Below are 26,383 nucleotides of genomic sequence, written 5' to 3'. Positions count from 1 at the left end.
ATATAGCATGTTTGGCTACAAAGGACCTGAGATATCACCTAGTCCAAGTCCTTCGTTTTGTGGGGGAAACTGAGATCTACAGAGGGTAAGTAACTTGCCTGATGTCATGCATTGAGTTTGTGGTAGGAATGGGTCTTGAGATTCACAGAATCAAAGAGTTAGAAGGGATGGATCTCATCTAGTTCAACCTATACTTAAAGAGGAGTCTTCTCTATAATATTCCCAAGTCACCATCCATTCTAAAACAATGATTCCAAAACCCATGGCTCTCTTTCTATTGCACTGCCCAGTCTTCAGACCTTCATGCCTGAATTAGAGGTGTTATCAAAACATGTGCAAACTCTACTCTTGCAGAAAGTCAGTGTGGGAGGAATGGAATACCAGAGTAACCCATATGACCTAATCTAAGTGAGGAACTGGGAGGAAAGACTTTTCAGAGGTGATGAAATATGAAGGTTTTGAATGAAATAATTAATTTTCAATTGCCGATTGCCAGCCACATGCCTGTTGGCTCTGCGAACAAAGAATATGAATTTGTAGCAAATTGACTTTCTTTCCTTCAAGGACAATTCCACTATTCAGAGGCATGGGGACCATTCTCTATGCTTCCTTATTTCAGGATAATCATTCAAATGTGTAACAAAAGCAGAACATCCTTTTTCTATTTCCCCATGTTTTTGCTGTCTTAATTCTAGTCAACATATGTAATCTGTGGCCCAGAATCAAATTTATAGGTTTGTTGGTTCAATATTGGGGGATTTTCAATAATTCTACAAAGATCCAACAATCCCAGCTTGGCTCATTTTGCTCCTATCCAGGGTTTCCCCTGAAAATATTTAGCTTCTATTTGAGTTTTTGTAGAGATAAAAAGTGAGGAAGAACCACTTTGCCCTCCCTCATGTAAGCACCTAGGCTAACAACACATTAAATATAGGACAGACTTTATTTCACATGACAGAAAACTTAAAAAACAAAGAAATAGCATCTGAGTCAAGTCAAGGAATAATCAAAAAAGCCCACTTTCTCTTTCCAGAGTTCTCTGCCTTTCCAATGGCCCTATTTAATAATTATTCTCATAACTCAGGATTGAGATTGAATCATTTGTTTTCAAAGACTATGATACTGACCCACATCACTAAGTCCTGTCTCTTTAAGGGGAAATCGTTTGTTTTTTTCAGTTGTGTCTGACTCTATGGCCCGTTTTGGGCATTTTTTGGCAAAGAAAATGATGTAGTTTGCCATTTCTTTCTTCAGCTCATTTTATAGTTGAGAAAACTGAGGCAAACAGGTTAAGTGACTTGCCCAGGGTCACACAGCTAGGTTTAAGTGTCTGAGATTGAACTTGAACTCAGGTCTTCCTGACTAGGACTAGCACTCTATCTGCTGAGCCACCTAGCTGCTCAAGTGAGAAGTATGTACATTGAGTTGTTTTCATGCAGTTCACCTGGTGATTAATCACATTTATGAGATAGTTGAATAGGGTCTGGCTCAGTCTTTGACCAGTATTAAAGGTCAGTCTGTTGCTAGGGTTAGGGGAGTAGTCTGTGGTTACAGTTAGGTCAGCATGGTTGAGGTTCAGTGGGTGGCCAGTCTTTGACCCCTAAAAAAATACTAATGTAGATCTCACTGATTGATCCACTCATTCAGTTCTTAACAGAAGCCAGAAACATGGTCATTGTTTCATTTTTCTTGGCCTACTTTACATCTTACCCAGATGGCCATAGCAGATTTCATTTATGAATCATTCAGTTCTCCAAAAGAGACTCCCATGACAAATTTGCCTTGCAGAATCTGGGATTACAATGAAAACTCTCACGACATGACTAACAGTGCAGATTTTTTTTTTCTTTTTGGTCCTATAAAGCCTATATAGGAGAAGATGCTTATGTATGGCAAATGAAGACCTTTGTATATGTCCAGGAAATGCCAAGATAAAGGCAATTTTAGGTAATCTATGTTTAGACTACACATGGAGGGTTTTTTTTTGCCCTCTTTTGGCTTCCCTCCAGCCCCCTAGCAGGTCAAGTGCCCCAACCTTCCTATTAGTGCATGATTAGGGAATAATATATTAATTATTTCACATGTTCTCATCATTACAAAGAAAAAGTAGCATTAAAACATGAGAGAAATCAAGACAAAAAGGGACCCATTAGGGACTATCTGTGCTGTTGTTCCTGTTAGCTAACACAGCTATCAAGTATTAAGTGTATATACCCAAATCTTCAATGGTTAAAAAGCCTGAAATGACAACAGTTTAAATCTAGATTTTGTCTCTGTCTTCTGAGAGTGATTATGGTGTGGGAAGGCAAAAAGAGGCAAACATTAACTTGCTCCAGTTCTACGAGACTCCCCTTCTTCCCATCGACATTCTTCTGTACTCACTTGGCCCTCAAGAGATCTTGATCTTTGAGTGCTGAGCCCTGGAGATAGATGACCCTCTGAGACCACAGAGGGATTTGTAGAACCCGGCGCACCTGAATGTCCATCTCCGTTGGGCAAAGGATCACCACATAATAGTCCTGCAATGGGAAATCCATCTGGGTCCCTTATTCATGCAGAGGGAGGAACATGCAAATAGTAGCATGACTTCATATTCTTAGAGGGCTTTTGCAAATGCTTTCATGTAATATATAATTATAGGATCATGGATTTAAAGTCAGAAGCGAACCTAGATCTCAATTTGTTCAAAACCCGCATTTATTATAGTTGAAAAAACGAAGAGCTACAGAAGTTAAGTAACTTGCCCAGGATCACATAGGTACTTAATTCTTACAATATCTCTCTGTCTTGGGTAATATAAGTGGGAGAACTATGGTATTATATTCAGAGTGGATAGAGAAACAGAAGTCAGAGAGTCACATAATATAACTGGAGGGAGGCAACTAACACTGCCCCAAACACAAAGGATTGGCCCTGCGCAAGGCTGGCCTTTACCTGGAGGCGAGGATGAGCATAGAACTCATTCAGGAAGTCCATGAGGAGGTCGATCTTGAGAGAGCTGACACAAAGGACAACATGTTTTTCTGTCTGGGCTCGGTGGCGGCTGTAATTACCCCCAGATTTCTGTCGCTCCATCCAGAGGTAGACAAGCTCCTCAAACTACAAGGAAGTGGACTGGACTGAATGCCAGAAAAACTGGATGCTTCATCTATAAGGCTTCACTGGTATGGTTGGTACTGGGATTGGGGCTTGGAGAGTGGTAGGATTTAATAGGCGGAAAGCAGGGAGGAGATTTCAGGAGAATGTAAGCCTTTTTGTGGCAAGGGATTGTGGGTTTTTTTTTTTTTTTGTTATCCCTATTGCTTAGTACAGTGTGTGACAGAGTAGATACTAAATAATTGCTTTTTGAACTGAAGCTGCTTTTACCATTTACCTCCACAAGTCTCTAATTTATCCTTTTTTCCCCCACTTATAAGCCATTCCCTAGTGGAGGCACTTAGAGGTTCAAACTTGGATTATTGCAGTAATCTCCTAATTCGTCTTTTCATTTTCAGGCTCTCCCTTTTCTAATCTGTCCTCCACATGGCAGCCAAATTAATATTTTTTAGGATACAAGCCACTTCTCTGCATAAAAACCTTCTAGGATAAATGATTCTCAGTTAGGCCATTAAGACCTCTTGTATTTGGCTCCCACCAACTTTAACTAACTTACTTTATGTTACACATTTCCATGGACTTTCTCTTCCACCCATACTAGCTGTTTCTCAGACTTGACACTACATCTTCCATCTTCACTTGTCCCCTGCCCTTGAGGAGCAGACACACTGCTATGACATTTCACTTTGTTTTTGTCATCTTGTTGTCTAACTCTGGGCTTTGCGTATAGTTGGGTACTTCTTCAATGTTTATTGAACTGAATTGAATAGAGAGAAGAATAGTGTGAAGAAAAGTGTTAGGGGTGAAATGAAGCTGACTCATATGAAAGATAGTACAGAGATCATCAAAGGCCTTTAACTTTTATTCCTCATAAATAGGTATTCAAGATATTTAGTGTACTAAAAAAAGGGAGAGGAAGTAAGAATTTGAATGGGTGGCTACCTGTTGGAGAAACTGTCCAGGGGATTTGGGGCCATTTTTTGATTGGACTAGGTGACTTTGAGTTTCCTTCCAATTCTAAGATTCTGCTATTCTGTGAATGTGATATTCCAAACTAATAAAATTTTATTTGAGGAAAGTCTTAGCTGAAGTCTAAGCCTAAGGGAAGGGTATTGCAGCCATCATATTTATGTATCACTTTATAGTTGTATTTAATCCTCATAAGACACTGTGAGGACATTCAGTCAATCATTAAACATTTATTAAGCATTTACTATATGCTAGGCATTGTGCTGAATGCTGGGGATACAAGGAAAAGCAAAAGATGTTCCCTACTTTCAAGGAGTTCACAATCTAAAGGAAGGGACAACATGAAAATGATTATGAACAAATAAGCTATATACAGGATATATTGGAGATAATCCACAGATGATTTAAGAGAGATCAAGAAAGTTTCCTGCAAAAACTGGGATTTTAGTTGGAACTTGAAGCAAGTCAGGGAAGTCAGGAGGTAGGCAGGCCAGGTATTACTATTCCCATTCTAAAGATAAAGATAGTGAGGTTGAGAGAGGCAAAGGGTCCAAGCTTTTCAAGGAATAAACACCAGGGCCAGAATGAAAACTCAAGTCTCCTGAATGATTTAATCACAGAATCACAGAATGTTAGAACTGGGAGTGACTTTATAGAGCATCTAGTTCAACCTCCTCATTTTGTAGAAGAAACTGAAAAACAAAGATGTGAAATAGATTGCCTACGGTTATATAACTAGCAAGTGACAGAGCAGGGATTCAACTTCGTTCTGTGTTTTTGGTCCTCCAGCTTATCATGGAGTCTGACACAAACTAGGCTCTTAATAAAGGCTTATTGATGGCCTGAAGGAGTCTGACTTCCTTCCAGCCCGGTGCTCTTTCTATGCTAGCTAGCCTCCTCATAAACCAAGTTGGTTTAGTGGACATCTTAAACTCATCCTATTCAAAACTGAACTCATTTCTTTCTTCTCCAAGGCTTCCTCTCTTAACTTTCTTACTACTTTTGAGGACATCAGCATCCTACTAGGCTCAAAGTCTAGCTTTTGTTCTCAATGCCTCACTCTTTCTTAGCTCATCTCCCCTTAATTCAATCTGTTGACATGTTTTGTCCATCCTACCTTCACATTCCCTCTCATATACATCCCCTTCCTTCCTATGACATTGTTAACACCTTGACACTGTGACATTGCCACCAATGTGGTACAGGTCCTCCTCATCTTATTCTTGGACAATTGCAATATCAATGTTTACTCCCTTCATTCCAACCCATATTATGGTTAGTTTTCAAATTGATTTTTCTAAAGCAGAGGTCTGACCATGTTGCACTCCTCCCTATCCCTCCACTCCCCCAATTCAGTAAACTCTAGTGACTCCTTATTACCTCCAGGATTGAATATATTATAATCTGTTTGGGTTTTAAAACTCTTTATAACCTCCCTCTCTCCCCCTTACCTTTCTAATCTTCTCATACTTTATTCTTCATGTATTCTGCAATCCAGTGACACTGGCCTTCTTGTCGCTCCTTGTGCAAGAAACTCCTTCCCCAAGATCCAAGCATTTTCACAAGCCATTCCCCATGCCTGGACTTCTCTTCCTCTTCATTTCTGTCTCCTGGTTTCACTGGCTTTCACTTCCCATCCCAGCTAAAATCCCATCTTCCAAAATAAACATATCCGGATTCCCTTTAATATTCATGCTTTCCCTTTATTGATTATCTCCAATTTATATAGCTTGCTTATACCTAATTGGTTGCAGTTGACCTCCCTATATTAGATTGTGAAATCCAAGGAATTGGTTTTTTCCCCCTCTCTTTGTGTTCCCAAAGCTTGGCATAGAGTCTGGCATAGAGCAGATGCTTAATAAATGCTTGTTGATTTAACTAGTAAGCAGAACATGTTAATACGTGGGGAACTTACCTGGAGTGGGAGGACAACTAAGGCCACACAGATCATGATGACCACCAGGAGCTGGGATGGCCAGATTTTGGGGGTCACATCTCCATAGCCCACGGTAGAGAAGGTGACAATGCAAAAATAAAAAGACTTGAGGAGAGAGAGGTTGTCACCTGCTCTCTCCAGGTGCTGAATACCACAGGTCCTGTAAAGATTAAGTAGAGAATGAAAATAGACTTGGGAGAAGAGTGGAACCAAGGGATGAATTCTTGCATGTGATCTCTAATAGGGATCACTAGGAACAGGTCCCTGCCTGCCCTATGGGTTCCATAGAATACTGAGAGAGATCATGAAACTTTGAGCTGGAATGATGTCTGGCAGTCATGTAGTCTAGCTACCTGCTTTTACAGAAGAGGAAACTAAACTCCTGAGGCATTAAATGATTTGCCCAAGGTCACAGAAGTAGAGAGAAGTATAGTGATAAAGGCTAGGCAATTGGAGTTAAGGGACTTGGCCAGGGTCAAATATTTAGGAAGCATCTGAGGCCACATTTGAACTCAGGAACTCCCATCTCTAGGCCTGGCTCTCAAACCACTGAGCCACTCAGCTGCCCCTAAATTTTTATTTTTTTAAAATTCTTACTTCTTATCTTAGCAATAACTCTAAGACAGAAGAATGGCAAGGGTTAGGCAAAGTGGATTAAATGATTTGACTAGGGTCACACAGCTAGGAAGTATCTGAGACCAGATGATAAGGGCCACTTTGGCTTAGACATAGTGCTTTTTCTACTCTACTATGTTATCTCCATTCAAATACCTCCTTCATAAGTCAGATCTCAATTTCAACAGCTTAGGAATTTTCTCCCTTCTCCTTGCTGCTTCCATTATCCTACTCCAATCTAATACTTTGCATCTGATAAACAGAAGAGGTTTAAATGTAGATAGAAGGTCTGGAACAACACACAGACCCATGGATGAGTAAAAAGATGTCTCAGAGCAGCCAAGGATTCAACCAAGGGTCAAACTCCAAGAGATACTTACCCAGTAAAAAGGAGACACAAGAGGGTACAGAAGAGGATCAGAACTTGGTTAAACATGGCAGACTGTGTCCTTAGGATGGCCCTGTGAAAGTCGTTCTGTAGAAAGAGATTGGTGCCATAAGAATAAGGCAGAAAAAAGGAACATGGCTTGTCTCAGGCTGATTTAACTTGTATTTATTGAGTGTAGTGTACTTAGTACACAGTCAGAAACTGTGGGTAGGAGAGGAGGGAGAAGAGGACTCTCTTTGTCCTTGGAGAGTTCACAATCTGGTTGATAGATGAGACTTAAGAAACAAGCCACTTAGCAGACAATATAAATAAAGCAAGATAGAATCAAATGCTAGACAGATCTGATCTAATTAGGTGCCCCCAAAGCATAGGAGAGGCAGCAAGTGCTATAGGCCCATAGGGATCATTAAGGATTATTAAGAGTATTCTAGGATGATTTTATGGGGGAGGACATCCTTGAACTGGGTCCTAAAATGGGGAGGATTTGGCTATGTGACAAGGAAGGAGTATTCCAGACAGGTTGCCACACACTCACAGATACATACACATGCAGAATCACTTAGCTACAGGTATAGGTACACCCATAATTTTCCAAGATACACATGGACACACCCACACAAAGAAAAATACACAGAATCTCAAATTGACTCTCAGAGAAAGACACATGAAGTTGGATGAAAACAAGTGGCTATTCTGAAAACAAATGATTAATAATAGCTGACTAGGGCTGCGAACCAATTATTGGCAAATTGACTGATTGCATTCAACTTTCTGTTATAAAAATAACTAGTTATTTGAATGGGTTCAATTAATCATTTGAAAAACCCAGTTGCTCCACTGAATTCAGATTCACAGACTGTTAGAGCTGGAAGGGCCCTTAGGGATCATCTGTTGTTTATGAAACAACTGTCTGTTTGATTAAATTCACTCTCCTCACCCACAAGCCAGTCAGGGAGGGCAAACAGCCTCTGTTTCTACAGTTTCAAACAACAATTATGGTCCGCATCTTTCCCATGGCTTCTCAAGGCCCTCTGGGGGACGAAAAAAGAGGTAGTAGCAGAATCACTTTTGTTGATTGGGAATCCTTCTGGGGGGCTTCATTGTATAGTCATGCCTGTGAATTTGCCATGAGACCTCAAACTCCTCAGTTTGCTCAAATGAGACAATGATGTAAAAATGCCATATAAATTGGAAACGGATTCTGGGAATTGTCATTTTATTACTTAATTCAGAGTCATATCATGTCAATGTAGAAAGGAAGCCCCAAGTTTATCTTTTGTAATCATCAACACAAGAATCTTCAACATAGCCTTCTTTAATGTCTTCATTGACGGGAAGATCATTGTTATGAGGCAGCATTTTTCATTTCTGGATAGCTCAATTTATTAGAAAGTTCTTCCTTACTGGCCCTACTTTTTCCTTCTGGAGGCAAGGAGGAAAAGTTAATGATAGCCTTTCAAAGGCTAGAAGTCAGTTATCAAGCATCCCCTCAAGATTTCTCATCTCTAGTTTAAATGGACACAGCTCTAACCATTAATTCTCCTTTGATATGGTTTTGAGTAGTTCTCCCCTTCTCTATCTGGGTTATTCTCTTCTGGCCTCAGTTTTCCTCCTAAAATGTGCTCAGAAGCAAATACAGAGTTTTAGATATAGTATGACAAAAACAGAGGACAGTAGAATTGTGACCTCCTGTGTTCTAGACTCCAAACTTTTATTTATCAGTCAACGAATAAGTAATGCTAGATACAAAGGCAGAAGAAACAGTTGCTGCTTTCAGAGTTTTCAATATTTTAGGGGATAGATACATATAATACAAAATACAATGTAAAGGCATTGGCAACTGGGAAAACAAAAGTCTTTCTGCAGATGGTGGTCTCTGAACAAAGTTTTGAAAGAAACAAAAATTCTAATTGGTAGAGGTGAGGAGGAAGTGGGTTCTGGATACATGAGAAGCCAACTCAAGTTGATGTGAGGAGACTGAACTTTTCCCATTCCTGTCCTTCTGTCCCCATGCAAATGAGAAGGATCTGTGGATTCTTAACTCCTTGTTAGATTGCCTTGTTGACTGCAAAATACCAACATACAGCAGTGGATCCTTTTCTAAGATGATTGGCTTTTACAATTTCCCTAGGAGGCAATTAAGTATTTTGGCCTAAAGGCCTTCCCTACCAGCTTTTACTGGACTAAAGTAAGACTCAATAAAGACCTGACTATATGTTGAATAGAAAGCAATATCGTTGGTATAAATAAATTATGCTTTGGATATCTGAGACTTCATGGCATATGCTCAGCTCTACTCAAAAGTATCTTTTGGCAAGAAAATATATACATATATGCACACACACACGTACCTCAATCCATGTTAACAGTAGAAAAGAGACAGATAGGCCACCAGGTTTCCTAAAACCCAAACTCACAATCCATTCAGTCACTGGTTACTTACAATCATGTTCTCCAAGGCATACTTGGCCAGCCAGCAGTTCAGAAAAACTGGGATGAACAAATTCCTCAGGGGGGACCAGAAAATCTAAGAAATAGTAGACAGCAGCATTTGGGATGAAGCTCTCTGGGGATAATTCCCCAGAAGATGGACACCCAGATCAGAAATCCCTCCTCTATAGAATGGGTGATCCAATGCTTATTTACCGTGATGATAAATGGTACCGTGTTGATCATTTCCAAGATGAAAGAAACTCTGAAGATCTGCTCACAAATGTTTCCCTGTGAAGCCAAACAGTAAAATAGCTTAGAGGAAATTCCAGAGAGGGAATGAGGAAAAGATGAAGAAAGAAAAAGTCAAAAGTGAAGCATGGGGAAGGAGAGGTGGGCATTGAGAGGGATAGTGAAAAGTGGATGAGGAGAGGGGAGAAGATGGAGCAGTCTGGAGATGAGGGGGGCATAAGAGGAGGAGAAAAGAAGGGGAAGGTGGGAATAAAAAGGAAAGAAGGCAAGGAGATGTGGGGAGAGAAATATGGGGTAGAAGAAATGAAGCCAGAGAAAAGCAGTGGAGAGAGGGAAGGGGATGAAAGGGAGAAAGACATGGGGTTGGGCATGGAGAAAGAAAGGGCAGCAAGAATGGGGGAGAGGGAGGGAGAAATGGTGGGAAAGAGATGATAAAAGAACTGGTGAAAGAATAAAAGAGAGGAAGAGAAGCATGGCAAGGGAGAGAAGAGGAAGAAAGAGAAGAGAGACACTGAAGGGAGAGAAATAAGAGGTGAGAAACAGGGAGAATGGAAGGAAGAAGGAGGAAGAGTAGACATTACAAGTACCTCCTATAAAATCATTTCTAAATTTGGGGAGAAATGATTATTTAACACATAATGACTTATGTTTGGTCTATTTGATCATTTAAACTTAATAATTTTATATCATATATAATTAATAATTTAATCTATAGAGATGGTAGAAATATTTAAACCAAATCAAATCCCATTTCTTACCCTTTTCTTTCCCCCAATGCCCAATAGATTATTAACCTAAAAGGAAAGAATGGGGAAGCTTTTTTGCAGTTTTCTTCCTGGTTCAATCTTGACATTAGTGACCATCTTGGCAGGAGCACAGGAATAAGAGGCACACACCTAGTTGAATTTTCCTCCCCACTACATCTTTGGTTTTGAGTCAGATCTCTAAATTGGCAACTGTCAACCTTAGAGTTGATTCCTACTTCTGAATAAGTAGATTATGAACCTTTCCTGAGGTTCCCTGGCTCCACTTCTTAGTGGGAGAAAAAGCATTTGTTGAGCCAGAAACCAGGATAGGGATTGGCCTGAAATGCCAAGCTCACCCCAGGGACAGCCTAGTGACAGGGAGAAAAGCCAGCATCTTCTGGTTCAGAGCCAAGAGTCTGGAATGATAGAACAAAGGGTCACAGGATCTCCCCAGAGAGCTTGAGCCCAAGCTATCTGCTTGGGAAACAGTCACTCAGACATTCCTGTTCAGAGTTTGGACTATGTGACCTTGGCTCATGCCTTCTCTAGAAGGAAAAGAAGAGAGAAAGGAGTGGGAAGGAGGAGAAGAGAGGAAAGAGATGGAATAGATAGGAAGGTGGGGGGAAAGGAGTAGAGAGAAGGATAAAGGAAGAGAGGGAACTAAAAGAAAGAGGAGGGAGGTAAGGAAAGAGGGATGGAAGAAGGGGAAAAAAGATAATAGAACAGAAATACTATTTCTACTAAAGTATCCTATAAGTCTGTTCTTAGGTAGAAAATTTTGGTTTTAAATAAACATAGAAGAAACAAAATCTTCCAGAAAAGCAAAGGGAGCCTAGTATATTTTATTTCAGCACATCTTCTGTTGGCAGTGTCAGGAAATGAATCTCTGTGTACATCTCCTCCCACTAGGCCTTGAGGTATAAACAAGGCAGCAGCCTTGAGGAGGAGGGGTCAGGATTCTCAGAAATCTGATTTAGGAAGCTGATATTTGTGACTCTGTGCAGCCTGGGGAATCAGGATTCTGGAAATCAACAAATCACCTTTAATATGAATTACATATTTCCTCCCTAACCGAGAAAAAACCAAGACTAACATGGGATGCAAAGAAACTGGAACTCTAAGACACAAAATACTGAAAAAATAAAAACAAAAATACAGAAGATGCAGTGAGGTGGACAGAGTGAAACCTGAGTTCAAATTCTTCCTCTGTGTAGCTGTGGGATCCTGGGCAAGTCATTTATACTATCTCAACTTCACTTTCCTCATCTGTAAAATGAGGGGGTTGCATTTGATAGTCTCTAAGGAACCTTCTAACTCTAAAACTAAGGTAATATAGTGTACAATATCAGTGTTAGCTATTACTGTGAGGTACAGAGCTCCTTTTAATTGTTCCCATGTGATTAGTAGGTCCTATGTTCTTTGTCAAAAGACATTTTCTGATCTAATTGCTGGATATCATTCCTACTTTCCTTCTAGGAAGAGAAAAAACAAATAAAATCTAGGGAGAGAAGGAATGACATAAGCAAGTAGTATTATACTACCTTCCTCCCTCCTCCAGACTTCCAGAGAGATCACAAGAAAGCTTACCTTGTAGCTGAGATAGATGAGAAGCATTGTCTCAAGAAAACTTATTAATGCTATAATGACCTAGAAAAGAAGAAAGGTTAGAGATTGAACCACTTGGACAATATGAAGAAAACCCATGGCTGAATCAAGGGATTTCTCCACGGTTGCTACACTAGCTAAACTTGGAAGAGGGACAGGGATCACGGAAGGGAAAGGACATATTCCAGAATATCTGGGGTAGCTTTTGATCTAGACATCCTCAAAAATGAGGTAGTGAGAGTAGGAATGATTCTAGATCAGGTTCTGAAGTCAGTGAAGTTTCTCTTTATTGCACTGCCCTCAACCTTTCTGAGTCCTTCCTAAGGTTCCTGGATAGTCTTTCTTCTATGACTGTTTTATGTCTCATCTGCAAGATTCCCCAGCAATAACTAAACCAGGACTGTTACCTAATAAGGGCTTAAGGTATAGGGATGTTTGCACTTTTATTTCATTCCATTCAATAAGCATTTATTAACCACTGGGAAGTGGGCGTGTGTATCCACAAAGGCAAAACAAAATAGTCCCTGCCCTCTGGAAGTTTACAGTCTATTGGTGGGAAATAAGTGCACTTAAAAGTAAAAATATAAAATATATTCAAAGTTTGGGAGAAGGAGAGAAAGAATACAAGTTGAATATGAAAATCAATTTTTAAATAATAGAGCACAAATCCTAGAGAATACAATAGAAATCTGAGAAAGAATGGGATAGAAATGCCAAAGGATTTTGTGGTTGATGAGATGGTTATGAGGGAACCCCAAGGAGTAGTAGGCAGGGAAAAGAGCCTCTGTCTAAGCTCCCCACAACTAAGATCCTTAGAGATTTGACTACCATACTCTTCTCAGTAGCAAAGGAAATGTTGATTTGATTATCAGTTCCTGAGAAAAAGTTGGAAGGTGGATGAAAAAAGTGCTATGTGATAGAGCAGATACCTATTGTCTGGTTCCTTCCTAGTGGAAAAGGTAAGCATATCTAGAGTTCCAGGGCCAGGCAGGTTATAGAAAGGTTAATAGGACACACAGATATTGAAGGCCTTCATATACCCAAAGAAGTGAATTTTAGGCACTATGATAGATTATCAGGAGATATTTAGAGGTTGGGAATGGATTTTCCTACTACTTCCTGAAGTAATCATTACTATAATTATAAACACCTTTTGAGTGTCCACACAGAAATAGAGTGCCATCAAAAGCAACAAAAGTTTTTATGGTTATTCTTCAAATCACTAAGTTCAGAAAAATGATCTATGAGGGACTTTCTGAAATCTTAGGGCAAAGAACCTTGACAGATTAATTCTGAATTACCTGTCAAATTGGAGTCACTCACCTGAAGTGCCCAGAGAGTCATTTTTCTTTCTACCCATAAGATTGGGGCCCTGGAGAGAGAGACAGAGAGAGAGAGAGAGAGAGAGAGAGAGAGAGAGAGAGAGAGAGAGAGACAGACAGACAGACAGACAGACAGACAGACAGACAGAGAGACAGAGANAGAGAGAGACAGAGAGAGAGAGAGAGACAGAGAGAGAGAGAGAGAGAAGAGAGAGACAGAGTCAGAGACAGAGATAGTGAGAAAGCGACAGAGACAGAGACACAGAGACACAGAGAGAGACACACAGAGACACAGAGAGGCACAGACAAAGAGAGAGAGACAGAGGGAGAGACAGACAGACAGAGGGAGAGGGAGAGGCAGAGACAGACAGAGAGAGACAGAGACAGAGGGAGAGGGAGACAGAGAGAGATACAGGCAGAGAAAGAAAGACAAAGGGAGGGAGAGAGACAGACAGGGAGAGAAATAGTAAATTAAAAATCAATTCTAAGACTGGTTTAAAAAACCCCAAATAATTCTGTACTTTTTATCCCACCTTTCTTGCAATGTACACCAATTTCTGAAATTGCTGATCATTTGCCATAGACAGACAGGTAAGTCTAGGAATACTGATAGACTAGTACCTCAGGACTAGTCCTGCTTCCAGCCTTGCCCAGAAAACCATCATCCTGGGAAACGACCCCCATTTAGATGAGGCCAGGCAGTTGCTTCTGTAGGTACTAGAGCTATAGCTCCTGAAGACCCAAAGAAGACAGTTCTTGCCACTAAAGTCTGTAGCACTGTCAAATGCCTCAGCGTCAGAAACCAAGATCATTTTTGGAAAATGACATTAAAGATAATTCATTTCCATCAACTTGTAAGACCTTCCCATTTGACTAGCAGTTGAAACCTTTTCTCTGTACTGTCTGCCCCAGTAGAATGAGAGCTCCTTGAAGACTGGGGAATGTCTTACTTTTAATTTATATCCTCAGTCTTCTGCACATGGTAAACATTATAATAAATACTTTACATTCATTTGTTCATTTATATTCAATTCAACAAACATTTATTAAGCACTTATGTAATGATGGGATTTGTGCAAGGTGGATGGGTCAGGAGGAGCCAAAGAAGGAGTGGCTGACAGTTGCAAGGTCCCATAATCATTATATTTATGGTAAAGCATCATTAATTAAGATTTCATAGCTTCATAATGTAAATTCATTCTCCTCATGGCAGGTTACTTTTGCACTATCTAGGGAGGAAGAGTTTCTCAGGAGAATCAGTATTACAGACATTGGATCAATCTTTCCAGAAGATTTTGCATTGGAAAACTTCTTTTTTAAAAAAAACTTCACTCTCTTCTTAGAAACAACTTTAAGACAGAAGGGCAAGGACTGGGCAAATGGGGTTAAGTGACTTGCCTGGGGTCACATAGTTAGGAAGCATCTGGGGTCAAATTTGAACCCAGATCCTCCAGACTCCAGGCCTGGCACTTTTATCCACTGTGCTACCTAGCTGCCCCCAAACTGCTTAACAAACCAAAATTTTCTAACTGTCCCAAAATTGGAATGAGCTCTTTCGTTCTACTCATTCATTTCATACTATAGGGAGTAGTGAGATCTGTTCCCAAGCAGAGGCTGGATGGCTACTTGTTGGGGTATGTTGTGGGAATTCCAGTAGAATTCAAGCTCTTTGTGGAAAGCAAGGTGGTTCATTGGATTGAGATCCAGGACTAGAGGTGGGAGGTGCTGGGCTCAAATATGGCCTCAGATCCTTCTTAGTTGTGTGATCCTGGGCAAGTCACTTAACCCCCACTGCCAATCCCTTACCACTCTTCTGCTCTTTTGCCTTGGAACCAATACATTGATTCTAAGATGGAAGGTAAGTTTTTTTTTTTTAAAGAATTCAAGCTCTTTAAGTCAGGGATGGTTTCATCTTTGTCTTTGGATTTGAAGAACCTTTCACATAGTAGGAACTTAACACATTTTTGTTGGGTTGATTCCAATTTCTGCTCAAGTATGATGGGTTGGATCAGATGATCTCCGAGGTCTTGTCTAGTTCTGAGATTCTATGCTTCTATGCTTGTCTTGGGTTTCCTTTAGCTTCAGGACTTTCCAGCCTTACAAGGTAGCACGGTCTGAAGCTTTTCTGTGTTGGAAGCCTTGCTTAACCCCAGAAAGAAAATAACAGTGAAGGGTAGTTTGGGGCTTCCTGGAGGAAGGGCTTACAAAGAAAGAAGGTCTAATGACAAAGGTCTGAGCTGGGAAATATCTGATATATTTGACAGCATTCCCATGAATAGCAGAGTAGAAACTAAAGCAAGCCCAACTTAAAAAACAAAAAATGAACCCCCAAAAAATCCCCCTAGTTACCTTCAAGGTCCGCAGCCAGCAGAACAGAGTAAGTGTCTAGAGCTAGCAGGGTAGCCTTGAACATTTTAAAACTTCTAACCTCTTGGCAGAAAATTGCCTCCCTCATTTATCCAATGAAGTGGGCTTTCAGAGAGACCTGGCTATTGGGATTGCTTTGTGCATGGATGTAAAGGCTATGTTTTACCAGAGAACATGGGGTTTCTTGAGGAGAAATGGAAAAGTTGAGTGACCACATTGCATAGTGACCAGTGATTCCTGGCCTTATGGAAGTTGTGATATCTTTATGTTTAATTTCTGATCACCCTTTCTCCTTCTTCCATAGGCACTCTGTTAGAAAATTAAAAAATATGTGTATAGGGGGCATGCTGGTTGAAATATGGCATCCTGTTGGGTCTAAATCTATTATCCAATGACCATTGTGATGGAACATTTCTATTATGGTTTCAAAGATGGCATGGCCAAGATTAGTTGATTGGGCATAAATAACAGAAGAAGCAGGTACCAAGGGTAAACTGAGGAATGGACAAATCAGAAAGGAGAGGAATAATGTTGGTGTGGAGGTATAAAATTGTTGGGTCTGCCTCTGCTTATGAACGTGAAGGCCTTATCTTTCTCAGACACTCGTCCTTGATGTCAAAAAACTCTAGCTTGGAATGTTTTTTCCCTCCTTTCTCTGAGGAAAAGGTTTAAGCTGGGGGAATATTCTCTTTCTCTTTCTCCTCAGTTCTGTAACTAACCTAGACAGTGAATTGCTCCTTTTTAAAAAAAATCAGCGTTTTAAAATTACAAACTAAAAAAATGAATATTTCCATATACAGAAAAGGTTAAAAAAAGAGACTTTTATATGAAACCCTGAATCAATGAATATGTTATTTCATAAATTAAATATATATGGTTTTATATATTAAACTTAACATGGTAGTTCCAGCATTGCCTTACTTGTCTATATCTCCTAAACTTCCTCTAATCTTTTCTGAGCATTTTAAGAAAGGTTTTCTGATGCCATTTTCTTTCTTTTCTTCTTTGTTTTGGTGACATTATTATTCCCTTCTACTTTGCCCCCTCTCCCCCCCAATTCCCTTCTCCTGACTCCTGGTACCAAAGTCTTCCTTTGTAAGAAGTATAATCAAATAAAACAAATTTATATTGGATCGATCAAATCTGAAAATGTATGTCTGATTCTTCCCCTCTAATTCATTATCTCTCTGCTAAGAGGTGAGAAGCATGCTTTATTTTCTAGAGCTGGGGCTGGTGATTATATTGAACAGCATACATCTAGTTCTTCTGTTATATATTGCTTAGTTAACAAATTTGGGCTCTGAACGTGCTGAAGCCATAGAATCAGCATTCCAGGAATGGCAATCTCTGAGGTATCATCACCCAGAGATTCCAAAAATACCTCCTTATGTGTAGAGTTATTTCCTCACATATTCTGCCCATTTGCTTCTCAGGAGAAATTTTCTCCTTATAAAGCTCATTAGGGGTCTTCCTGAGTCTCTGAACCTTTGGTAGGAATAGGCATGAAGAAGTGGACTATTTCCAAATGAAGCTATTAAAACATATTTTTTATGTTTACTTCATCTACTCTCACCAGGCCTTTACAGGTTCTGATGTAAGATGAGGCTGCTGGGTCAGCTATGTGCTCTTTCAGAAAGGAAATCATTGTCTGGGTTACAAGATTTCCAAGGGCCCAAGGAATAAAATCTCTGCATAATTTTCATTCCTATGCTTTGGTGTTAAAAGATATTGATGGAAAGGAGTAGAAAAACATAAATAAAAAAACCAGCATAAGGTAAATGAATTATTTTACTGAAGTCTGTCTTTGCTATCTTCTTGTATTCCGTAGGTGACATTGGATTCCCCAAAGTTATTACAGAAGAGGGCAGGCTTTTGAAGGTTCAAGAGTCCTATCAAGCCAAAAAGGTTTGAGTATGGGACTGCCAGCAAACTGCAAATCATTTGTCTAAAGGCCAGCCGAGTTAAACTTGGGAGAGGTTCATTAGTCAATCAATCAAGGAACAAGTATTTATTGAGCTTCAGACACTGGATGTAAAGATAAAAAACAAACTAGTTCTTGTTCTGGGAGGGCCTCCATTTATCACTGATGTGACAATAAGATCAGATTTTTTTTTTTTTTTTTGCTACACCAGTTCTGGAAGAATACCAACTAAGGCATAGAGGAATAAATCTGTCAGAGATAGAACGTACACTGAAAAAAAATCCCAAATCCTTGGATGTAGGTTAATTGCTTGCTTGATCAATTTATTCATTTATTTGACATTTAAATAATTTTATTTTATACTTTTTCAATTCACAAGCATTTGTTATTTTTCTCTCTCACCTCCTCTCCTCATTGGGAAAAAACCCAAACCACTGAAATAAATATGCACAGCCAAGAGAAATAAATTGCCTCATTAATTGATTCATTTATTTAGAAGAATTTTACATTCCCCATCAAGAGAGGTGGTGATACTTAGGATATCTCAGGTTCAAGTTTGGGTAACCTTTAACTCACAAGCCCCTTGCTTGACATCCCCTTTTTTTGGGGAGAAGGGGCTAGTTTATTCAAGAATAATCATCCACTTACCAATTAATCTCTGATGATGATTGATTGAATACTGTATAGTTCTGTTTGGGGCAGCCCCAGCTGTAGAGAGACATAGAAGACAAGAGAGAGACAGACTATCACATAGAAGGAAATAAAATCAAAGTCATTCATTAAGAGTATTTAGGAAGAGAAAAAAATTCTGTGTCGAAGAATACTAAAGCATATGGGAAAAAACTTATATGAAGTGAAGAAACTTATGCAGAGTCAGAACATTCAAGTAGGTGACATAGAAATCACAATGGATAGCTGCTGGACTTAATGGCAGGAAGATGAGTTCAAATCTTGTCTCTGGCCTTTATTAGCTATGTGACCCTGAGTAAGTTACTTAACCTCTCCCAGTCTGTTTCCTTATCTCTAAAATGAGGACAACAACAATATATATCATAGGGTTTTTGAGAATCAAAGTGGATTTTATATATATACATATATACATATATAAAGTATTTTTCAAACCACAAAGCTTGATATAAATGATAAATATACTATAGTTGAATATTTCACAAAAATAAAAAAGTTGTGGCAAAATATATGCACTCAGAAGAAAAAGCCATTATGCAAAAAAAGACTATTTTGTTAATGTTTACATACATATTTGTAACAAATTAAATTATTTGAAGTTTATGGTTTCACTTTTTCTTTTTCTTTTTTCTTTTTTAATTTTTAAACCCTTAACTTCTGTGTATTGACGTATAGGTGGAAGATTGGTAAGGGTAGGCAATGGGGGTCAAGTGACTTGCCCAGGGTCACACAGCTGGGAAGTGTCTGAGGTTGGATTTGAACCCAGGACCTCCCATCTCTAGGCCTGGTTCCCAATCCACTGAGCCACCCAGCTGCCCCCCACTTTTTTTTTTATTAATGTTTTATTGACAATACTTAAATTATAATAAAATGGTTGTAGACATAAAATGTTTGCATCTTACCCATCCTTTCTTCACTGACAACCCTGTGGAATTCCATGATTATTAAATTTTTCATGATCATGCATTCATAGAATTAGATAAAAATGTTTTAAAAGATCTGAAAGGGAACTCAGAGACCATTATTTTATTGATAAGGAAACTGAGGCCTGGAGGCTGGAAGAGATTGACCTAAGGTCACCCAGTGGGTCAGCAGCTGAGACAGATTCAAATTCAGTTATCCCAACTCCTATTCCATCACGTTGGTACCAACTTTATAGAAATATGAAAAGATGTCATAGATCTTTGCTCTGAAGTCAGAGCATCTGGGTTCAAATATCCCCTCTTATGTTGACTATCTTTGTGACTTTGGGTAAGTCACTTAGCTTCCTTGGACCTCAGTTTCCTCATTAGTAAGGTAAGGGGATTTTACTAAATGACTGAGATTTTTCCCTCATCTTGTTCAGTTGTGTCTGACTCTTCAGAATCCCACTTGAGACATTCTTGGCAAAGGTACTGGAGTGGTTTGGTATTTCCTTCTCTTATTTTATAGATAAGGAAACCAAGGCAAAAAAGGTTGAGTGACTTGCGATGGGTTACACAACTAGGAAGTATCTGATACTAGATTTGAACCCAGGAGGATAATCTGTTTCACTCCAGGCCTGCTACTCTATCCACTGTGCCACTTAGCTGCCACCTTCTACATCTAGAGCTATGATAATAGATCCTCTTTATCCATCTTTTTTCTAGGTTGTGATTTCTCCATCTCATCCTTCTAAGTCCAGATCTGACCTCAGACATTCTGTGACCTTGGGCAAGTCACTTAATCCTGTTTGCCTCAGTTGTTTATGTGTAAAAATGAGCTGAAGAAGGAAATGACAAACCATTCCAGTATCTCTGCCATGAAAAACCCAAATGAGATCCTAAAGAGTCAGATACAACTGAACAACAATAAGGGACTGTATATGAGATCTCTAACTGTTAAAAGGAGCTCTCTGGTAAGGAAATTCCTACCAGTGCAGGTGATGAATGCAATTTACAGGCTTAGACAGTGATTTAGACCCAGAGCACTGATTTACCCAGTGTTGCACAAGCAGTATGTGTGAGAGATGGGACCAGAACCCTGGACTTCCTGGCTTTCAGATTAGCTTTCTATCTACTATACTATCTTTTCTCTCCAAAAAGGAGACAGCTATAAAAATCAAATCTTAATTCTCTAGGGTGGACTGAACTTTTCAAAGCTCCGACAACACACATTATTTTGCCCCTCCAACATTCTTTGAAGGTAGATGAAAGTAGATATTGTTATGTCCATTTTACTGATGAAAACACTGAATCCAAAAAAGTCAAGTGACTTACCCAAGGTCATGTGTTAAATTAATTGAGGAGTTAGGACTAGAATGTGCTTTGGGAGATGACACAATATTCCTCCCACTCCCATCTCCAATTTTAATCCTTGGGGGATCATTGTCAGCAGCTGTAGCTGCAAAAATGCAGTGTCTGAGAGTATCTGCAGGAAGGAGTTGAGGGTCACTCCTAAAGAACAGCCCCTGAGAAGGCAGAATATGAAGTTGGCTTTCAGAAGGAGGACTAAGGTAGTGGACTTAAGGATCAGAGACAAGGAAAAGAATGAATAAAGGGACAAATTAGTGAAGTCATAGGATCCTAGGAAAGAACAGCTAGATGGTGTAGAGTTGGGAAGACCTGAGTTCAAATCCAGTTTCAGATACTTACTAGCTGTGTGATCCTAGGCAAGTCATTTACCCTGCTTGCCTCAGTTTCCTCATCTGTAAAATGAGCTGGAGAAGGAAACCACTTCAATATCTTTGCCAAGAAAACCCCAAATGGGGTCATGAAGAGCGGGACACAGCTGAAATGACTGAATGACAACAACAAGGACCCCAGGAATTCACCAGGTCAATCACAAATCACTCAGGCCCATCAGATACTCTGACCATATATATGCACACACACACAATTTTTGATGAATTGGGATTAGAACTGATATATACACAGATACACATAGATACAAAATACACACGAACACACATGTACACTTACATGACCACATGCACGGCATAGAATATATCACACATGATATAACCCACACGTGTCTACATATGAATGCACACACGCGCTTACATGCATGTACACACATGTACATGTACATGCATGTGTATCCATTCCAATCCCAATTCATATTTTATGGATACATACATGTACTACATACATCTATGGGCACACACATATATGTACATGTATATAACCATTTCAATCCTGATTAATTTTCTCTCTCTTTTCCTCCATCTATTCATCTCCACCCACCTATCTTATAAACTAGCATATATGTGTAGCAAACTATTATTAGAGAGACAATATGGTATCCTGCAGAGAGTGCTGGTCCTGGAGTCAGGAAGAGCTGGGTTCGAATCCCCTCTCAGGTACTTATTTATTAACTGTGTGACCTTGGGCAAATCGTTTCATTTCCTTTGGGTCTCGATTTCCTCATCTGTAAAATGAGAGGGTTGGACTTGATGTCCTTCCAGCTTTAAATCTAGAATTCCACGATCTTTTCGGATTCCAACAGGTCTGTCTCCCTGAGGGGCTCTCAGCAGAGTGGAGCTGATGCCTGCCCTAAATCAGGGAATTTCCGGCATGGATCCCCATTACAAAACTGGGCATCTTCTGCAGACCATGATGGTTGCCTTGATGACTCACCATCCAATCCCCTGGACTGGGTCATCGAGGAGGACTCGGACAATGTACAGGAGACAGGTGACAAGCTTGAGAGAAAAGTTGAACAACCTGATCCTCAGGCCTGCAAGAGGAAAGAGTCGTATTAGGAAGGGGCGGAAGTGGCGGCAGCCAGCTTATAGGTGCGTGTTCAGCCCGACTCCAGGTTCCAGCCCCGCCTCGGATTCTCCAGTGCTGACAAGGACTTCCGTGCGGGGAAAATTCACTTTCTACATTTTAGAGATCGGAGTAGAGAGAGGCATCGCTACGGGTCACTCCCCTCCCTTTAGGAAAGCTAAATTGCCTGCCTTGTGGGCGAACCTTTTCCCAGTTCTAGTGCCCAGAGGGCAAATTCAAGCTGTCTGTGAGCCCTCCTCCCCCATTACCCGAGAGAGCTGAGGGAGAAAGGGCTTGCTTTGGGCGGCTGGACAGAGGGGTACCCGGCATGCAAAAAAATGTCCTCGGGTGTTGGGAAGAGGGGGAACGGAGCAGCTCCCCCAGTGCCAGCTCTGCACACGTACCACCTCTTCACCAATGCTGGCATAGGGGATAGAGCGCTACACTTGGAGTCAGAAAGACCTGTATTCAAATTCTGATTCAGACCCTTCCTAGCTGGGTAGTCACTAGGTCTCTCTGGGCTTGTAGAATCTTAGCTACAAAATGAAGGGACTGGACTTGATGACCCCCTGAGGTTCCTTCTAGTTCTGAATCTATGGTCTTAGAAATCTCAGGCTGACGGAGATGAGTAAGTCTCTGGAGAGAGTTGGAAGTGTTTGATCATGTCCCTGACTTAGCCTCTTCCAGCTTCTGGTTCCTTCTCTGTAAAAGGGGCCAATGATAGCACCTGCCTTCTAGGGTTGTTTATGTCATGAGGATCGGATGAGATAAGATATAGAAAGTGCTTTGCAAATCTTAAAGTGCCATGAGACAACTAGCTAGTATTATTATTAACATTTCCCTGCCTGCTCCTCTTCCTGGGTCTGACACAGGAACTAGATGTTTCTAAGTGCCTTTGGCATGCCCCCTCCTTTCTATTCATCTGTTACTGGCACTCTTGAGGGCCACCTAACGTCCAAGCTGAGAGGGGCAGGATGCTTGGGATTTGCTGGCAGACGTCCCACAATCATTTGATCTTGTTTTGATTTTCTAAGGCAGAAAATATGAAGAATATATAGAAATGATATTAGACTGCTCTGAAAGGGTTTTTTCCACATTTTTGGTATCCTTTAACCATTTTTTTTCTGGAGTAATTTAATAAACATGCACAAATATGAATATTTCAATATACAAAGAAGAGAGAATTGTTTGTGAAACTGTGATCTCCTTTTGGATATGGTTTCTTTCTTTTTTTTAAGTGTATATTAAATTTAGCCTTGTGCCTTATGGTCCCTCCTCCACCTTGATTCTACTCTGCTCGTCTGCATCCCTTCTTGATCTTCCTTCTGCTCAAAGAGGAGTTTTCAAGAAAGGCTGATGTAAAGAAGAATTTCCTAACAAATAAAGCTACTACAAAATGATCTGGGCATCCTCCTAAGGGAGTGAGCTCCCCCTCAGAAGAAGTATTCAGACTGCATGAGCCTGTGAGGGATACCATAAAATTGATTTTTGTATAGGATGAGAGGTTAGATGAATGGCCTTTGTGGTCTGTCCTAGTTTTAGAATTCTACGTTTAGTTAAAGAAAGGCTGGGCAGTTTCCTAGATGCTGTCAGGCCTCCAGGTTTTTCATGCAGCCTCTGACCAGCGTCCCTGACAACTCTGGGGAGTAGCCTTGGCTTCTGATGCAGAACAAACAATTCCTTACAAACCACAAGACTCAATCTGTTCACTGGGAAAGCCATTGGCTTTGCCTTTACTGAGAACTAAAAAATGAGCCTTCTTTCTTCCCTTCTTCTTCAAACCCAGTCCTCCTCACTCTCTCTCACCTCCCAACACATACACATTGGACATGAATTTTTCCTTCTTCCTTTGAGGAATCAAGGAAGGGCTACTGGAAATAGTTTCTTCCTTCAATAGCTGCATCATGGGTTGGGGGTAGTAGAGAGGACTTAGATACTAAGTTTGATGTCACAGGCTGAAATTAAAAGCAGATGAGATTGAGTGAGGGAGAGCGATAGGGTGAATAGTTTGCTGCACTTGAAGCCAGGAAGTACTGGGTTTGAATCCCTCCACAGACACTAGCTATGTGGCCCTGGACAAGTTACATGGTCTCTCTGGGCTTGCAGTATCCTCATCCGTAAAAGGAAGGGATTAGACTTGATGCTCTGAGGTACCTCCCAGATCTAAATCTATGATTCTATGAATCTCAGGTTGACAACGTGGTGGATCCCTGGAGGGAGCTGGGAGTGTTTGCCCATATTCCTGGCTTTAAATTGGGGAGGATTAGTCTGATGCAGCATAGTCAAGTCCTACCCTGAATGGAAAGACATTTTTTGGCAAAGAGAACACATCTCTGACTTCCCCCCAAATGATCTTGGCATCTGGCTCAGGGGACAGTATCATTGGCAGTGATTTGGCTCCACGTGAATACTTCTGATGAGTGTATGTGCCTAAGGGCAGTCTAACAAAAAATATAACACAAAATTATAGGATGTGTAGGGCTGAAAGGGACCTTAGAATACAGCACATACACTATCAGAGCTGAAAGGTCATTCAGATGTATCCCTTCATTTTCCAGAGAGGAGTATCAGTGACTCAGAATATCAGTATTGGAAAGTATTTTAGACACTTGAGCAAGGGGACCAACCCAGGCACAAAGCCAGGGCATAATAAACTCATATCTCTCCCCTTTCTCCTAAGAATCAAGGTAACGTGGTTTAGTGGAAAGATCACTGGGTTTGAAATCTGGTGTCCTGGATTCAAGTCCTAGATCCACCACTGATGGATTCCTTGTATTTGCTACTCTATGCAGGCATTGTTTCTGAAGCATCTCTGACATGGTCATCTAGCTTATGTTTGAACACTTCAAGGGACAGGGAACTCATTCCCTCAGGAGGAAGCCCAGTTCATTTTGTAACAAGTCTACCTGTTAGGATGTTCTTTATATGAACCTTTCTTGAAAGCTCCTCCTCAGAGCAAAAGCTGGAGCCAGATCCCATTTCCAAAATATTTTTCTTATTTTTAGACTCAGGAAAGGAACTACTAACAATGGTGGGGCCTCTGCCAGATAATTTCAGGTATTAGGCCTCAAAGGTAGCTAGGTAGTACCAGGCCTGGGGTCAAGAAGACTCATCTTGAGTTCAAATCTGGCCTCAGATACTTACCCAGAGCAATTCACTTAACTCTGTTTGCCTCAGTTTCCTCATAAAATAGGGGCGTTGGACTAAATGACCTCTATAAGGTTTCTTATATGATCCCAGAGTTGGAAGGGCCCTGGAAATCTAGTCCAACCTAGACCTGAGCAAGAATTCCCTCCAATAGTTAGCATTTATATAGCAGTTTTAGGTGTACAAAGTGCTTTAAAAATATCACTCTGGGAGGAATTACATTTTAAAGGCGAAGGAACTGAGGCTAACAGAGATTAAGTGACTTGCCCAGCTAGTAAATATCTGAGGCTAGATTTTCATGACTCCACAATCAGCACGCTATCCACTGAGCCAACTTGTTCCCTTTATAACAGAGGTGGTCAGTGATCATTTAAATTTTGCTTACAAATGCCCAGTGAGGAGGAATTGGATAAATGCCAAATCAGCACCTTCGACTTTTGGATGGCTCTAATTATTAGGAAGCTTTTCCTTATACCAAATTTGCCCCTTGGCAACTTCTACTCATTGCTCCTTCTTTTTCCTTTGAAACCAATTTGAACAAGTCTTATTGCCCTTCCTCATCAGCATGGGAATCTTTTGAATGTTTGCAGACAACTACCATGGGCCTGTGAAGTGTTCTCTTTCAGGAAAAATATCCCAGTTTCTATCAGGCCTCAAAGTGGCATAAGCTTAAGGTTCTTTACTGCTGTCACTGTCCTTCTCTGTATGCTGTTCAATTTACAAATGTGGAATCCAAAACTTAGTGAAACATTCCAGATGTGGTTGACCGGGAAAGTAGAGTAGGACTGTCACTGTCTAGGTCTTGGGACACTGCCTCTTGTTTTGTAATCTGTAAAATGGGAGTATTATACAAGAGGGCCTCCACAGGCTTTTCAAGCTCTAAAGTGTACAATTCTTTACTAACATGTCTATGATTCCACCCATAACTGCTTAAACAAGCAGGTGTTAGGACTGCAATGACTATTCATGATTCCTGAGGTTCGACAGTGAAGTATGCTACCCAGCCTTTGAGTTGATGGACTCAGAAATTTGTTTTGCTTGTCTATGCATATTTCTTACAATGACCCTTACTCTTTTCCTTCCTTCCTTCCTTCCTTCCTTCCTTCCTTCCTTCCTTCCTTCCTTCCTTCCTTCCTTCCTTCCTTCCTTCCTTCCTTCCTTCCTTCCTTCCTTC

The 26,383-nt window shown here is 40.4% G+C and overlaps 1 protein-coding gene across 4 annotated transcripts in view; it reads right to left on the bottom strand.

Moving 5' to 3' along the window:
• The window catches only part of KCNT1 (potassium sodium-activated channel subfamily T member 1), a 205,286-nt gene that overhangs the window by 55,671 nt on the left and 123,232 nt on the right, over positions 1–26,383 (bottom strand). For 3 of the 4 annotated variants that reach the window (XM_044661255.1, XM_044661253.1, XM_044661254.1), the window contains 10 exons: positions 21,931–22,030; positions 18,296–18,355; positions 13,361–13,409; positions 12,020–12,079; positions 9,651–9,725; positions 9,448–9,531; positions 6,997–7,091; positions 5,981–6,161; positions 2,935–3,099; positions 2,383–2,519 (listed from right to left, as the gene is read on the bottom strand). In XM_044661255.1, coding sequence (XP_044517190.1) covers positions 2,383–2,519; positions 2,935–3,099; positions 5,981–6,161; positions 6,997–7,091; positions 9,448–9,531; positions 9,651–9,725; positions 12,020–12,079; positions 13,361–13,409; positions 18,296–18,355; positions 21,931–22,030 — 1,006 coding nt within the window. The remainder of the gene's footprint in view (positions 1–2,382; positions 2,520–2,934; positions 3,100–5,980; positions 6,162–6,996; positions 7,092–9,447; positions 9,532–9,650; positions 9,726–12,019; positions 12,080–13,360; positions 13,410–18,295; positions 18,356–21,930; positions 22,031–26,383) is intronic. The other variant, XM_044661256.1, reaches the window with a different exon arrangement.

The sequence above is a fragment of the Gracilinanus agilis genome, chromosome 2 (genome assembly GCF_016433145.1).
Source record: "Gracilinanus agilis isolate LMUSP501 chromosome 2, AgileGrace, whole genome shotgun sequence".
NCBI lineage: Eukaryota > Metazoa > Chordata > Mammalia > Didelphimorphia > Didelphidae > Gracilinanus > Gracilinanus agilis.
This window is presented reverse-complemented; position numbering and strand designations above follow the sequence as displayed.